Source organism: Tachypleus tridentatus, chromosome 6 (assembly GCF_004210375.1).
Source record: "Tachypleus tridentatus isolate NWPU-2018 chromosome 6, ASM421037v1, whole genome shotgun sequence".
In the NCBI taxonomy this organism is placed as follows: Eukaryota; Metazoa; Arthropoda; class Merostomata; order Xiphosura; family Limulidae; genus Tachypleus; species Tachypleus tridentatus.
Window position 1 is genome coordinate 144,622,248 of NC_134830.1, and position 16,537 is coordinate 144,638,784.

Here is a 16,537-nt window from a genome sequence, read left to right on the forward strand (position 1 = left end):
ACTTATGACCTGTGGCAGTCTCATCATAAACATTTTGAGTTTTCATTCTTATCACAGAAACAAAATTTATTTTGTTATCTCAAAAGAAAAATGGAATTATGCCTTAATGTTAGTAAACTTTAACATCTAGTCTTCATACAACCTGAAAGAGGAAACTAGGTTGTAATTTTAAATAAAGAGGATTAAACTAAACAATAACATCTTAAGTAATTATAGACAATCTATTGAAGAAATGGTGCAGATCCAACAGCATAAAAATAAAGAAAATTAGAATTTTTGTATATTAGATCTTAAGAAAAACAATAGGATACAGTATCTTAGGACATAGATAACCATACTAATTTAATTAGTACTTGAACAGGGGCATAGATTTTTTACACCCAATGGGGGGGATGATTGTTGCAACCACTTATGTGGACTGTTCAATTTGCAAATTGGTAATCTCTGATTACGTGAACCTGAAAGCTGTAAACATGCAGTCACAGAGTAATCTTGTTGCCACAATACTTGCATGTATACTTAGGCCTACTGACTGATACTTACGAACTATCACTTAGATCAAAAAGCTTAGAAGCACACCTATATGAAAGATGTACATTTCGGCAACTGAAAAAGCCTACATCTAGGCCTAATTATGTAATTCGATTGGTAAGAACATGAGAATCACAAGAACAAACACACAATTTGTAGGCCTGTGATGCAATAAAACAATTCAACAGACCAAACTGTAGAGGGGGATGGTTGTATGCACCATACCCCCCACCTAAAATGAAGGGAGGATGTATACCCTCTATTCCCCCCAGGATCTATACCCCTGTACCTTTTAGAATTTGTAAATAATACTATAAATGTCCTAGTGTGATTTACAAGTTTAAATGTAACTGGTATCAACAACATTTTATTGAGTCTATTGCAAAGAAACTCAAACAATGAATAAAAGAATACTCAAGAGCTCATTCTATTAATTTACCAAGTATTTATATACATAGCACCCAAAAATGTGATGATGTTCCCATTACTAATGATTTTCATATCATTAGCTTTGGCAATGATTACCTTTAACTCGAACTAGTACAGTGTCTGTTACATTGTTCACACCATTGTTTGCTTCACAAGTGTAATGAGCTCGATCATCATAGTCCAGGTTTTCAATGATCAGCTTAGCATCAGGAACTCCTCGGTCACTATCTTCTAATTTAATACGTGGATCTGAAGTATTCACTGGCATTTCATCTAAAAATATATAAAATATTCAAAGTTTTGGTTTGTTTGGTTTGTTTTGAATTTTGCACAAGCTACTCTAGGGCTATCTGCACTAGCCATCCCTAATTTAGCAGTGCAAGACTAGAGGGAAAACAGCTAGTCACCACCACCCACTGCCAACTCTTGGACTACCAATGAATAGTGGGATTGACAGTCACATTACAATGTACCCATGGCTGAAAGGATGAGCATGTTTAGTGTAATGGGGATTTGAACCAGTAACCCTCAGATTACGAGTTGAGTGCCTTAACCACCTGGCCATGCCAGACCTTATTCAAAGTTAGTGCTAGTAAATGTAGTTGTGTATGCATGTACAGAGAAAGAAAGAGTAAGAGAGATTTCAGGTGACCTTAGAATATATAAACACCAAGTGGTTAAAAATGGACATATCCATAATACTTCCTTTTAAAATGTGATATAACTACAGGAGTATATTACAATAAAAAATGAGCAAAATTCACTACAACTTCTGTCAATACAAAACAACAAGACAATGTATTATAAAGTGACTTTCTGTTACTTTAAGCATAAATACAAAATACAAAGCTATCTGTTGCTGTCACTAATTTTGAACTATTGACTAGAAGAAATGCAGTCTTTAACTACGCATGTTAAGCACTTGACCTTTCTCTTGAAATAAAAATTCAAGAAACTGTAAGTAGTTTGAAAACTTTATAGCTGAAGGTTTATTTCTCTTCTTTATCAGTTACATGATAAACATGATGTGGAGAAAATCTCAAAAGTCATCTAATTTTTGTCTTAGCAATAAAAGTCTATTTTGTCATTACACTATCTATCAAAGAAATATGAGTGGCTTCTTTAATAATTTTTCACTCTAAATTACTGGGTTTTGCTGTTTGAAAGAAAAACATTTTATTATTACAAACTATCTGTTGTAAAACAAATAAATTAAAAGGAAAATAATTCAAGTATTCTCACCAAGATCTTTCTGGATATTATAGAATTAGTAAATCTTTATAAAGTATTAGCTTCACCTCTATACAACAAAATTTAAAGGGTAAAAAAAAAAGTGTTGTATTGTACATGTAAAGTGGGAACAATTAATTATCCTTCATCCAGTGTTAAAGGTTACAAAGTTATTATTTAAATTCCCAGAAACAAAGATGAAGTTATATTGTGACAAAGAAATTGATGAAAAAGAGTTTAATTGATTTCAAACTGATCTCTGCACATTCCTTAAATGTATTTAAAATTCATGTCTATTTGTAATTCTTAGTACTATTCACAAATTCTCAATATAGTTTTATATGGCAATACAATTTACTACTGACAATACAGGTTAAGGTTCAAACACTTTACTGTAATAAATGTCATTACAACTTAAAATATCTAACCGATCTATACTGTGAATAGTCAGATAAAAAGAGATTGAACAGTACTTAATTACATTCCTTTGTCTAAACTTTCTCTTTAAAACAAAGTACAATTTACATTAGGTCATTTCTGTGTTAACTACAATTTTGATTTACATTTTCATTGATACTTCAAAGTTCAACACTTCAGCATTTCTATTATGAACAATTACATTGCACAAATATACCAGTATAAAATTCATGCTACTCTGTTATAATATTAAGCAATTCACTTAAATATGTGTAATCAGTATTATACAATTTCCATTGCATATCTGATTAACTTGCACACACACAAAACTGATTTTTTTCAACTAAACCAAAAGACAGAATTCAATGATCATGATATTCTATCACAAATGAAATTGTTTTATTTAAATGTCACATGTATACTAAATTTATTTCTTTGTTACCAAAATGTGACAAGTAAAGCTGGAAGCCAAAACTTCACACAGTTTACAAATAAAGAAAATTAGGTGGCCATAAAGCTATACATTCTTCTACTTTACTAAACAACATATGTAACCCCTTCACTGTAAAGCTTTCTTTTTTACAAATATACTTCAAAAACTCAGGTTTTTTATTTTGCTTTTTGATAGCCTATACTATGATCTGTTATTATATTTCTATACAAAATATATTTGATAAATAAATGTTGTATACCTGTATTTATACATGTTAAATATCATTTCAATATAACTACAATAAACAGTAAGAATGGTTTTCTTCATTGTTTATGGTACAAATTCAGAATAGAAACTAGCATTTTCAGTGCCTTCTAGTGAGCAATGATTGTAATACATGATAACATGTGATTAAATTCAGTAAATAATGGTTTGCCCAAATTAACCAAAGCAAATATATTTTTTTAACTTGGTGGGTACCGAGGGATTAAACAAAGGTACTGTAAATAACTAAACTGAACAATAAGTGTTAACAAATAACCAATCAATTTGCACAGTAAACATTTAGTACAATTTACTAGTAGCAGTACAAATGGCCAAACAAGTCAGTTATTTACAGTACACATTTAATTGCTGAAAACTGAAAGTGTAAGCCAAGTAAAATCATCTTTACTTCACATTCATATTATGAAATAGAGATTTAAGATATTTTTTCTTTACACTTATTAGATTTTTTCACTTACAATAATTTGTCAAAAATCAGACTTTGATTGATTCACATTGTAAATTATATATCATAACAATAAATATATAATAAGTTTAGTTAAATTCTTCTGATTTGTTTGGGTGACAGTAAATCAATCTTTAATTCCCTGACCACAATAACACAAAGTAGTATGGAGTTTTATACTCACATTTAAAAAAAATATTACACGTGAAGGAAGACAGGGATGGCTTGTACTCTTGAATAGCTCAGCTTAATACAGCATTAACCCTATAAGCCACAGTTCCTGGGATCAAGCACTAGTCCTAAAGTTTATTTCATTTATCAGCTTTTTCACTTACAATACTGTTTATGAGGAAGTTTACTTCATTCGTTCATAATATGTGTTAAACATAATTGAATTATTCTCCAAACCATAAAAACTTTGAAACAACAAACCAACAAGTTAAACTGTACATAAATGTTAGAAAATGCCTTAGATTTTAATTAAGTTTCTTTACATGATCTAAAAGTCTCATTTTTAAAATAAAGTAATAGTGCAATTAAAGTATGCATCATTCAAATATTGTTGATTCAATGTAGACTGGTTATAGAACTTTCCTCAAATTTCTCTTGGTGTCTTAAATGTGCCCAATAATCCTCAGTTGTTGTTTTTTTTTCATGTGGGTGTATTATAGTAATACACTGGATATCCTGAACAACATTGGGTAACCTTTTCAGACATATTTCTGGTTCATATGCTGAGCCTGGCTGATGGGTTCTGGTATTCAATGAAGGACTTCCTGAGTATAGTGGTTGTGCTGCACAGCCAAAATATACAAAATATTATTTTGGTGTATATTTGATTACAAATCTGTAGAGAACTACCTCTCTCAAATTTCAGATTGGTTTATATCCCGTTTCTACTACTGAGATCTAGAGGTGTGCAATTAACTCAATTAATTGTTACCTACAAGTACTAAGTAATGTCAAATAACATTCTATTAACAAAATTACAAATAAGGTAATTAATGTTATGAAACTAACAAACTAATCAAATCAAATGTCTCTGATTATTGCCATTTTTGATTAACAAAGCTATTCAAGCAAGTAAAATGCTGTCACTATGATTTCTCATTATCATTTTTCTGATTGATTTAAGTTTATTCATTTGAGCCAGCGTGGCCTCTAATTAGAGGGACTACCTTGTAGTTTAAGGGTCTCGGGTTCAATTCTCATTAACACCAAACATGTTTACCCTTTCAGTTGTAAAAGAGATATATGTTTTTTTGTTCTGAGTTACGGTGAGGCTACAAAGATATCTGCCACTATTCCTACTTTTTAACTGCCAACCATCAGGAAGACAACTGACTGGCAGCACACATTGCCAACCCTTGGTCAACTTTAGTGTTAAATAAAGAATAAACCTACCATTGTTTTATGTAGTGTTATGTCTCTAGTTTATAACTGAATACTTGCATTCTTTAATGTTGAATAAGGAGTAAAATTACTGTTTTTTTACTTTGTGTTATGTTGTAATTTAAACTTCCATGACTGTTTTCTTTAGTCTAAAATTAATAATACATTTTCTTTCTTGATAGGGTACATGTGTTACATTTCTACCACCACAATTTTACTTTCCTGAATCTGTGTCCTAGTAAAAGTTACATCAGACAATAGCTTGTCTGGAATAAGCTGTAACAGACAATGGCATGTGTTGGAACCTACATAATCTTTGATAAGGGGCACACACTGGTAAAGCAATATTCATTATCCACTTAGTCAAACCAGCCTTTTAACAATGTGATGAATTACAAATGTGAATGTATCAAGTGATTTTCAATAAACAATAACTAAATCAGTAAAGTAATGAAATTTGTAAAACATCAATCATTTTGTTAAAGTATCAAAATAAAATGCAACATATGCATTTTCTTTATACTAGACATTATATGGTACAGAATAATATGAAAATACACTCTGTGATCCATTATATATAAATAGTCTGTGACAGCAATACAACTTTCATGGCACCTAGAGAAAAAAAACAAAAAATTCATTCACCTTTCGAAACATTGTCCTCTACACTTGTGTATCTACAACAGGAAGTTGCCATTTATTCCACAAAGTTTCATCATGTGTAGGTCTCTGTCAATAGAAATAAAGTCCAGTTACTGATGTTGAGAACAAATAATCATTTGATATCTTGGGGCTGAAGAAGATGGACCCAAGCATACACCTGAAGCAGGAACCAAAGGAAGTGCACCCAAGCAGTCACTGGAAAGATTGGCAGGTACAGAGATTGGAGCAGACATTGGCTCATTTATTTTCTTAACCACAGAGTACAAAAGACTTTTCACATAGTTAGAGAATAATTCTAATAGAGGCAAGAAAAAATCTATCTGCACTCCCATGTAGCAGTGAAACAGAGTGCAGTAACATATGTCTGAGATGAAATGGTGGACAGTAACTTTCGAGCCTAGGTGTAAGAAATGTTGTGAACCATTTTCAAATGCTGTTATCTCTTTTTTCTCCACCCATGGAAGGCAAAACAAAAGTAAGAAGGATGCGGGCCACTACAATTGACACAATAAAGGTCTATTTCACACTCACAGGCATCATGGTCCTTGCCACTGCAATGAGCACATGTTAAAGAACCACAACATAATGCCTTTAAGTGACTGAATAACTGACATTACATAACTGAAAGTAACATAACTCTCTTTTATTAACAGAAAACATGACAAACATGTTAATTGTATAGTAAGTGAACTGTAACAATGTTTCATTGAAAATATAATTTTTAAAATTCTATCAACTTATTCTAATTTTTCCTGGCATTGTTATTACAAACTTTTTTTTTGCCTAATGTGACAAATAAACATGTGATAAGAATAGAAATTTCCAAACAAGTTTTATACTTTAATTGCAAACCTATTTTAAAAATTTTAAATTAAAAATTATTTGATCAATATTTTGCCATTTTTTAACATTATTAAGTATAATTTTACTCCTGCAAACAATTTTATTAGAATTTTTCTGCCCATCTCAAAGAACAGTACTATTTTTCTAAGAATTTCTCGGTTATACAGAATTTTTTTTAAAGTATTTCTTTTTATCTGCTTAGTATTTCTTCAAGGTTTCCATTACCATTCTTTTATGACTGTTAATTATAATGAAATGCAATTTTGGAAGCAACTATAAAGAAATTTTAAATATAATTGGACAGAACAGAAATTTGGATTTGTATGTCACAGTAGAATAAATAGAGTTTTCAGATGTAGTTTGTGGTTTTGTGGAAAAAGTTTACAGTTTAGGTTCTGTAAATTCATTAAAGAGCACTCAATATGTTTCATTTATTTAGTAACAAATGAAATAATTGAGAAAATATTTTTATTGTTTCTTTCCATGCTTTTTTCATTTGTAAAAGAGTCTGTGTAATACATTGTATTTGATTGAAACCTATGAAAATTACACTTGATAAGAAGACATCAGAGAAGCTTAGTTTGATTTAGTGAATACTATGGACAGTGGTATAATATTCTGATTACACAAATCCTTACATATTTGATATTATTAACATTATCAGAATGAGTAAAGCATACTATTGTTATTTATTTACACTAAATTAAAAGATCACTGCATATTTCAGAAACCCCATGGTTTTTCCAACATTAGTGAGTTGCCACATAGGAAATGTTAAGATCATCTTTTTTTCTTTCTAAAAATCATTTTTAAAGTCAAGAGTTAAAGTTTTCCTTACCTCTATACATACTAGCTATTCCTCACATATCTGCCTTTCAGATTATGCACATGACACATTTTTCGTATAAGACACATATTGATAACACAGATGTTCCCAGACACAATTATACCTAATCACTGCAAAGTTTTTAATAAGAAAAAGTGTAATTGGTCATTGCAAAACATAAGTTTGAAAAGCTGGCATGCACAGCCAAGGAAATGAGCAGATGTTCCCCTGGATCTGGATTTTTCCGTGATATGAACTGCAGTAATGTATGACGTAATCTTCATGCAACAATAGCCTCCACCAACAGCAAGGCAATACATCGTCCACATACTGTAGATCTCTATACACACTTGCACTTGAAATTAACTTCATTTTTAAATGAAGTAAAAATAATGTACAGTGGTAGTAGGAAAAAGGGGTGGAAGGTGTGTAGAGAGGTAAGTATCTATTGGGAATATATTTTCACGTAAGGGAAATGTTAACTCATAAATGACACACTTACCTCATTGCACACAGTAGCTATAATTTCACACTGATGGGTGGGGAGATTGGTGCAATTGTAAAAATGCAAACAAGCTTCCTTCAGAAAAGGAAAATAAAGAGGAAAGCCCATAACATGTTCCACCCTGAAAGAAAAGGATTACTGGAGAGGTAACACTCATATGAGACTGTATCCATCTCATGGATGAAAGTGTGAAAGGAGAAATTTAAAATGAGCTACTGTGTCATAGGGATGACAGAAAAAGACATGACCAACTCATCCAGACATTAGGTGTAGTGCAGGTAGGGCAATGATCAGATCATATAGTTTGATATGTGTTCTGTTGTACAACTGACTCACCTTATATACAGGTAGGGAGACTAAATCCCTTTTCATTGAAGGAAAAGAACAATTTGCCCAATCTGGCTAGCCAAATCACTGGGAAATGGGCATGTATATATAAAGGGGGATGACTTGCATTACATCGACATGGACACCCCTGTTTTATAGCCTACTGCACTGTGCTTCCCACTCAGACTCTCTCTGGAGGAATCACATGTCTCTTGAGGAACTTTCCAAGTTAATCACTCAAGCATCTAGGAATTGGAAGTAACAAGTGTCTTTAATGATTTACTCTAAAACTGAGGAAGAGAGATGAAGAATTAATGTTGAGAAGACACCAGATGTTCCTAGACATATTTACAACTAATCAATACAACATTATTTTACATTATAAAGTGTAATGGGTTACTGCAATATGTAACTTTGAAAAGCTGGTATGTCAAGCAAAGGAAACGAGCAGATGTTCCCCTGAAGCTAACTTTTTCCATGATGTTGCATGAAAGACACAGTCTGGAATATGCTATGAAATATATGTAATAATTGTTTTTTAATTTCATGTTAATATGTTTTGGTTTATGGTTTGAATATTTTATGGTTAAAATGTGTGTATATATATATACACACACACACATACACACAACACCTTTGCAGTTTTGCAGAAAACCCTAGCTTCACAATAGATACTTCATGAGTTGGAGCAGAGGGGTTTAATATTTTTCATTATTTCTAACTCAATGTGAGTTAAGGAAAGTAAATTAATTTTGTGAGGCAGCACTAACTATCATGTGGGTTCAAAAAAATGTGTGGGAGATTGGTATAAACAGCTAAAGAAATAAAAGAGGCATTTAACCATTAAAGAAAGTTAGTAATTCTAGAGAAAGGTAACTGAAGAGGAGCAATATCCTGAAAGGGATAAAACCATTATATGGCGGAGATAATGGGAGATAAAGATGTTGGGTGTGGTTTACATTCCAATCAGGAGGATCTTGTCCAAGGTCAATGGAAGTGTGAGACTACAGTACAAATCATGTGATGTGATGAGATATGGCACTGCATACAAGTGTTTTCAACCATGGAGGAATAGATGATTTGTATCAGTTGATTAATTCATCCAATAAGCACAGAAGATAAAAAAATCTCTAGAAGAAGAGCAGTCTCATGGCAATTGCAAGAACCTTGTCATGGAGCCATGTGTGCCAAGTACTTCCTAACTTCCTGAAGCAGGATTAAAGGCAATCAGACCCAATACAAGTACAGAGGACCCATATCAATAAGAGACATGAAAAAATATATGCTCTTCCTTTCAAGCATATTAAGTATTAAGAATAAAAAAGCAGTTAGGAAAAAAGTCTAGGAAGATCTGTGAAACAAAGTATGAGAGGCATCCCACATGTAAAGATATGATCTTTGGTGACTATAAATACAAAGAAGAAACAGGCTTTACAGAAGCAATGGTATAAGCAACAAATGGCCAAAGGTTCAAAGAGGGTCTGGGTAAGTATGGAGCCACACTAAAATTCAAGCCAGGTACAGGAACCAGATAAGGGGATTGATAAATTAGGAAGGACCAGAACAAAGTGGAAAGAATGAGGGAGGAAAATATGGAACCATAAAGAAAAATGCAAAAGGTAGTCAACAAAACCACTTAAAAACTTGTGATGTTAGAAAATGACAACCATTAGTTAAACAAACAGGTAAAAAAGGCCAATGGGTGATAAACAGTAGGTGAGCCTGGTGATAGAAAGCAGCAGATGACACAAATAAGATAAAAGAAAGGATACAGAGTCAGAAAACCTGATTGACAAGCAGAGAAAGAGACAAAGCTAATACAAACAAACAAATGGGCAACACTTTTTGGGTGAAAGAGAAATGTGTCAAGTTGGAAGAAGAGTGACCAAAATGGAGGCAGAGGAAAATGTGCCCTAAACACCAGTAGCTAACAAAGTGGAAATCTAAACTGAGCTGGCCAAAAAGGTACTACCAATACAACATGACAAGGAGTGTCACAAAATAATGTCAAGACAGAGGTAAAAGAGACCAGAAAGAAAGGGGGAAATTTGATATTAAAAAACAGCAAAAACAGCAGTTGTCGTCATGATTAACTGGTAATAAATGCAACAAAATATCTAAGAATGAAGTGATCCCTTACTGGGAAGAATCCTATCTAGTGATGAGGGAAACAATTATAGTGTTGTTGAAGTGGATCATAACCAAGTAACAAACAAGCCAAGGAACACACCAAATGTATAGCTATACTGCTGTGGAAAGTATGTTTGAAAAGAGACTAAATTCTCACAGCTATGAAGTCATCAAAAGATGCATCCCAACCCATAACATATGCATCAGTGAAGAGATTGGAATCCAGATAGGGAAACTAACGATGGGATGGTGTCATAGCACTCTTATGATCCAGTCATCAAGACAGATCTTAAAGAAAATAGCAACAGCACAAGATAAGCAGACGATCACATAAAATTTCCCATTATTCACTTAAAATCCATTAAAAAATTATCATGTAAGACCCTTCCTATAATAACAAGTTTTAAAGACAGAAGAGTTCTCAAGAGATAAAATTGTTCATTCATGAAGTATACAAGATGCATGAGTTGAGGTGATTAGACACTTCATGTCCCACAGATAAATGAGGGAAGTCTGAGCTCAATTGAGTCAAGAATTGGAAAAGACTCCAAGGTGGGCCAAATATCGAGTCAGAGTCAGTAAAAACTTGGAAATTATGAACATTCAGCTTATAGAAGCCACCATTTGGAGGAAAAGTGATGTGGCCAAGAAAGAGATTTCCTGAGAAGAATCAAACTAGAGACCTTCATTCAATGAATAATAGAAAAAAATTACAAAACTGTGGACATGATAAATAAATGTCCTTATGACTCAGTTGAAGATATGAGAAGTCAAAGAAATGCAAAAGAGTAAAGCTCAAACTGGTAAGCTTCATCATCAGATAGTGCTTGAGTGGGGAGAGATCAATGATGGGATGCTAGTTCCTGATCTTTTTGGGGACAGCAAAAAGATGATAATAAACTCTGGAAAGAAGGGAAAAAAGGACACTTTTGATGGCTCTCCTACTTGGAAGATACAATACCATGATCTCAAGGCATGGAAGTTGTTGAGGATGAGAAGAGAAAAAGGAATAGGAAAAAAGGAGAAAGATATAAAAAGTAAAGAGAAAGGTCTTTTTAAAGATCTGAATAACCTACTGGTTGACTACAAAAGGGGTTAAAAGATCTGCAAATAGAAACAGACATGCTCCTGTGGAGTCCAAGCCAACTTTGTACAAAGAAAGATAGTCACAATGGGTTTTGCAATGTTCAATCCAACAGTAAAGGAGCAGCAAAAATTGGTAGGGGGATAATAAATGGACAAAAAGAGGTGGAGGATTCAGAAAAAGAGAACCAGAGATAGTTATAAATTGCTTAGAAATTACTTTTAAAACTTTGATGGGGTAACATTTATTTTATTATTACTCAGACTTCTTTTAGCCACATACAATAAGCAAATATTAATAACAAAATAAATATATAAAATTTAAAATATTCTCATGAAGCTTACTCAGCTCTTTTGTGGAAAATCCTTAAAAACTGTGACAAATTTATATACATATATAATAAACATTAAAAATATTTTGGTAAATATTCCACTGTCAGTCCTACTTTTTACATTGAAGTCACACTGGAAAATGCCTGTGGTAATAGCTCCCAAATGTGTTAGGATATCCCATCAATCAGACAAGATCCAAATGCTGATGTTAAATTAGCCAGTAAACACTGAAAATCAGTTAAGGATATGAAAATGGGTGCTTTCACCCATAGTATCTCAGCTCCTACTGCCCATCCACTGTCTGCAGCCCACTGTGGGAAGTCAGTTACCCTTAAAAGGTCTTATAATTTCTAAGTTAAAAACTGAGAAAAGGCACTAAATTCAGGATTTAAAAAAAAAAGAGTTTAAAATGCGGCTAAGCTAATCAATGTGTTTCACGAGACAAAAACTTTGATCTGAAGTAAAACAAACAACTCTCTATACAGTAAATAATATGCTACACACTTTCATATATTAAAACCTTGGCTTTCTACTGGTTATAAGTAATACAACATTCATCATTAGAGAAAATCATTCTTAATCCATGATACTGGTGAAAACACAAGTGAGCATGGCAAGAGCAGTCTGATTTTCTTGCTCACGGTTTTGTAACCAAATAAGCTTGAAGGCTATAAAACATTTACCTGAGTGGTGACAGCATTATAGTCAATAATTTAAATTAAATTTCATACTTCTTGGAGTGGTGATAAATAAATAAATTAGACAAGAAGATATTCCTACAGAAGAAATGTTATCATTCTCATACCAAGAGAAACTGGAAGATATTTTAAATACTGCTTTGTAAAAATAAGAATTTAAAACATACAGAAAAATTAAAATTATTCACTGTTTTGATGCCAAGTTTATTTGTGTGACATGATAATATAGTACTTTATTAAATTTTAAAAGTAACTAACTAAATATTCATGACACACACACATAGAAAAAATGGCACAGGGAAAGGGTTGAATCATAGAAATATATATCACTTAAAAAGTCTAGAAGCACAAATATCTAAGTTTTACAATGTGTTCAACATCTTTAATATATTTCATTTATCTGTTTGCAAAAATAATCAGCCACAAAAAGTTATAAAACATTTTCATCAATTAATAGATTTATCTACATGTAACTAAATATTTAATGGTTACAGTACACCACTTTAAACAAAAACTGAAGTTTCACAGTTGTTTTTTTCAGGATTGATAAGAAGAAATACAACAAACAGGGTTTAAGTGGTATACAGCTGTGTTAGAGTGACATATTCAAAATTTTACTTTTGATTTTTCTTTAAACAGAAATATCTAAAAATGTACTTTTTAAAATAAGAAATACTGCATCTGTATAAAAACATATTAGTACTAAACCCTATACAATAACAACTTGCTATCAGAGTATGCTCTGTACTTACAGCAAAACCATATACTTTAACCTTTTTTGGAATTAATACAAATTAGTAATAACTTTCAAAATTGAGAGTCTTTACACTAACTGTGCAATTAAAAAAAAAAAAAGTTTCATTAAAAGCACATGGACAGTGTGTCTATATGATGTAAACGTTCCAAAACTTGCAAAATAAGAACAAATGCAACCTTGTTTTCTGAAGTGAAATAATATTAATAATTTAGTTATTTACAAGTATGTTACCTTGATAAAAAAATCATTATAAGGTCAAATACCTTAATTAACTCAAAAATTTATTAAAAATTAGATTTATTAAGCTATATATCTTATACATATTATTTTAATTAAAAGTATGACCTCACTTGTTCATATAAAAATTGAATAGTGTAAAACCACTCTCTGCCCCATAACAATCATTACTTATCCCTAACATATTTCCTGACTTCAATGTATGAAGAAATAAACAACTGAGTATGACATGTTTACAGGATAGATGGAGAAAACTAAGTGAAAAGAGATTTCATAGTAACACTTCATGAAAGGAGTTGTTGTAGTTCAAAACAGATTACTTTTTTTACACTATTATACAAGAACTTTTCACCCAAAAGAAAAAGTGAAGTATATGTAGTTTATATTCATGCATTTAAATTATATTTTCTGAGCCAAAAAAAAACACATTTTGCCATTTTAATGGTTTCCACATATTATTTACTTTACCTTTTAGCCATGTAACAATTGGTACTGGAGCACCTTTCACTTTACAAGTTAAGACTAACTTGTCTCCCTGCACAAGGTTTAGTGAATTTGGAAAATTTTCATAGAACTCTGTGTGTGCTATTAGAGAAAGAACTTAATCAGCATGGAATACCTTAAAGTTTGTACATAAAATCTACTTTATATAAAAACAAATTTCTTAAATCTTTTATAATTCTTACAATTCATCTTGCACTTAATTAAACACATTAAATAAAATTAAAATATATTTAAAACATTCTCCCCAGGAATAGTAATTTACAAAGGATACCATAAAAATTGTTTTTTATCCAATATTTTATATTGCTAAACAGAAATATAATCCTGCTGATCAAATTTAACATTAAATTTGTCTGCATTCAATCATGAGATGAAAAATACATTGTAAATACAGAATGTGAAGTAAGGATCAACATTAAGAAATACAAACAATGTTAAGAACATTACTTTTAACAAGTATTTTTGTAAGTAAAGTTGACAAAAATATTTGAATGAAATTTTATAGGCAGTATGTATTAACTAAATATAAATGTATTAATAATAAAACTACATATAAAACTTTAAAGAACTTACAAACATTCACAACTAAAATGTGGAATATGAAAACCTGCATGAGTTTGTTTAAAATACTGGATTGTAAATGATGGTAGTGGTGGGTGAAGAAAGGACAATACATTCCTGGAATTTAAAGTAAGGTCTGTTTCTTTTCAAATCAACAAATACACACCAAAGAAGATTAACTCTTATAAAAGAAAAATTACAGTAAACAGTAGACTAGTACAAAAAGGTTAGAAGTTGTTTAAAGTGTATTAAAACATAACTAGTTATAACTGTTCACTCATTTCAACTTAGCATATGAATTTTCCAAATTTTCCATAGGCTGGTTCAGTTATTTTCAAACACAATTTGATCAAACAAATTTTGCTTCCTACTCTGCAATTAAAATACAGTCTATGATAAGGTCACTTCAAAATCACCACTATTACTGTTGGCTACTATAGTTGCATCCAGAGTTTTAAACAATTCTCTATTGTTCATTAACTTTCACACAGTCTGGTTCAAATACTTTATATCACAATTGAAAATATGAATTACTCTTTCCTACTATGTTATTACAATATAATATGTTATAATTTCACTTTAAAAATCACCACCAAAATCATCAAACTACATTTTGGATACATACTTATAGTCCAACAGAGGCCTAAAATGTTCTACACATTACAAGGTATTATAATGCAATAATACTCAATTAAAACAAAAACTTAGAAGTTTCTAATAACTTGATATAATAATACAACAATCACCAATTCACCCTAGTAAACTACAGAATATATGATTTGTATGCAGTTACATAAACGAAATTGTGATAAATTACTGGTTCTAAAAATAACTAAATTTTACACTCACACTAAATAACTATCCAAGTTAAAACTCTTGCATTATAATTAAAATGAAAACAGTCTTATTTATCTAACAATAAGCCCTTTTTTTAATACTATATATAAGAACTGTTCTCAGTTCTGTTCAATCATACAATCTGCAACAACATTTGCAGTCCCCTTCATGTGGAACAGGTAGTTCTGAAAGTACAACACCCACATCATGATCCTCACATTATTTATTTTGCACCTCTGGATCATGCAAGTAGTTGATGGTCCAAGTGAATGATCAACTCCTTCCCAAAGAGGTAGTTCTAAAATTTCTGAATGACAAATATGCTGGTCAGAAACTTATGTTCAATTGCAGAGTAATTCTTCTCATTATTCAACATCTTTAGAATAATGTCTATTATAGAAAACACCCTGTCTATATGTTCTGACAGAAGTACTGCTTCAATTCCAACATCTGATGCCTCAACCTAAACAATGAATTGTTTATCTCTGGCATATAAGAATCAGCAAACTTCCCAACATACTGTTTAACTTTGGGAATGTTATCTGTTGTAGTTGTACCTGCTTCATCTTATTGAGTTAGCCTTTCTTGATCAGGTCAGTCTGAGTAGTGATTCAGCATAGTTTGGGATGAACTTCCTATAGTATCCTCCTAATCCCAGAAAAGATCTTACTTACTTCTTGGTTGTCAAAGCTAGTGCATCATGTCTGTGGGTTACCTTCTTTTCTTACATGGTTATCTGTTGGTTGCCCATCATGTGTCCAACATAGTCCAGTACAGAATAACTGATGCACTAATTAAATGATATGATGATCAGACCTGCTGCCCTCATTTACTCTAACAGCTCTCTGAATTTCTTCAAGTAATATTTCCATAATGTTGTCCACATAATGCTCTATGTTAGCAGTTTTCTGCAACATCTTCATCATGCACTTGAATGTTACTGCTGAAATGACTAACACAAATGGCATCCTTATGAACTGGTAGTATCCATCTGGTGTCATAAAAACAGTCTTTTCTTGATATCTTGTATCCATCAGGATCTGCCAATAACATTTAATTAGGTTGATCTTG

General features: G+C 31.6%; 1 protein-coding gene across 1 annotated transcript in view; it reads right to left on the reverse strand.

Moving 5' to 3' along the window:
* The window catches only part of LOC143253943 (neural cell adhesion molecule L1-like), a 75,433-nt gene that overhangs the window by 11,194 nt on the left and 47,702 nt on the right, over positions 1–16,537 (reverse strand). Inside the window, exons 9-10 of the mRNA XM_076508574.1 lie at positions 14,033–14,149; positions 1,057–1,233 (exon numbers count right to left, since the gene is read on the reverse strand). Of these exons, the coding sequence (XP_076364689.1) occupies positions 1,057–1,233; positions 14,033–14,149 (294 nt within the window). The remainder of the gene's footprint in view (positions 1–1,056; positions 1,234–14,032; positions 14,150–16,537) is intronic.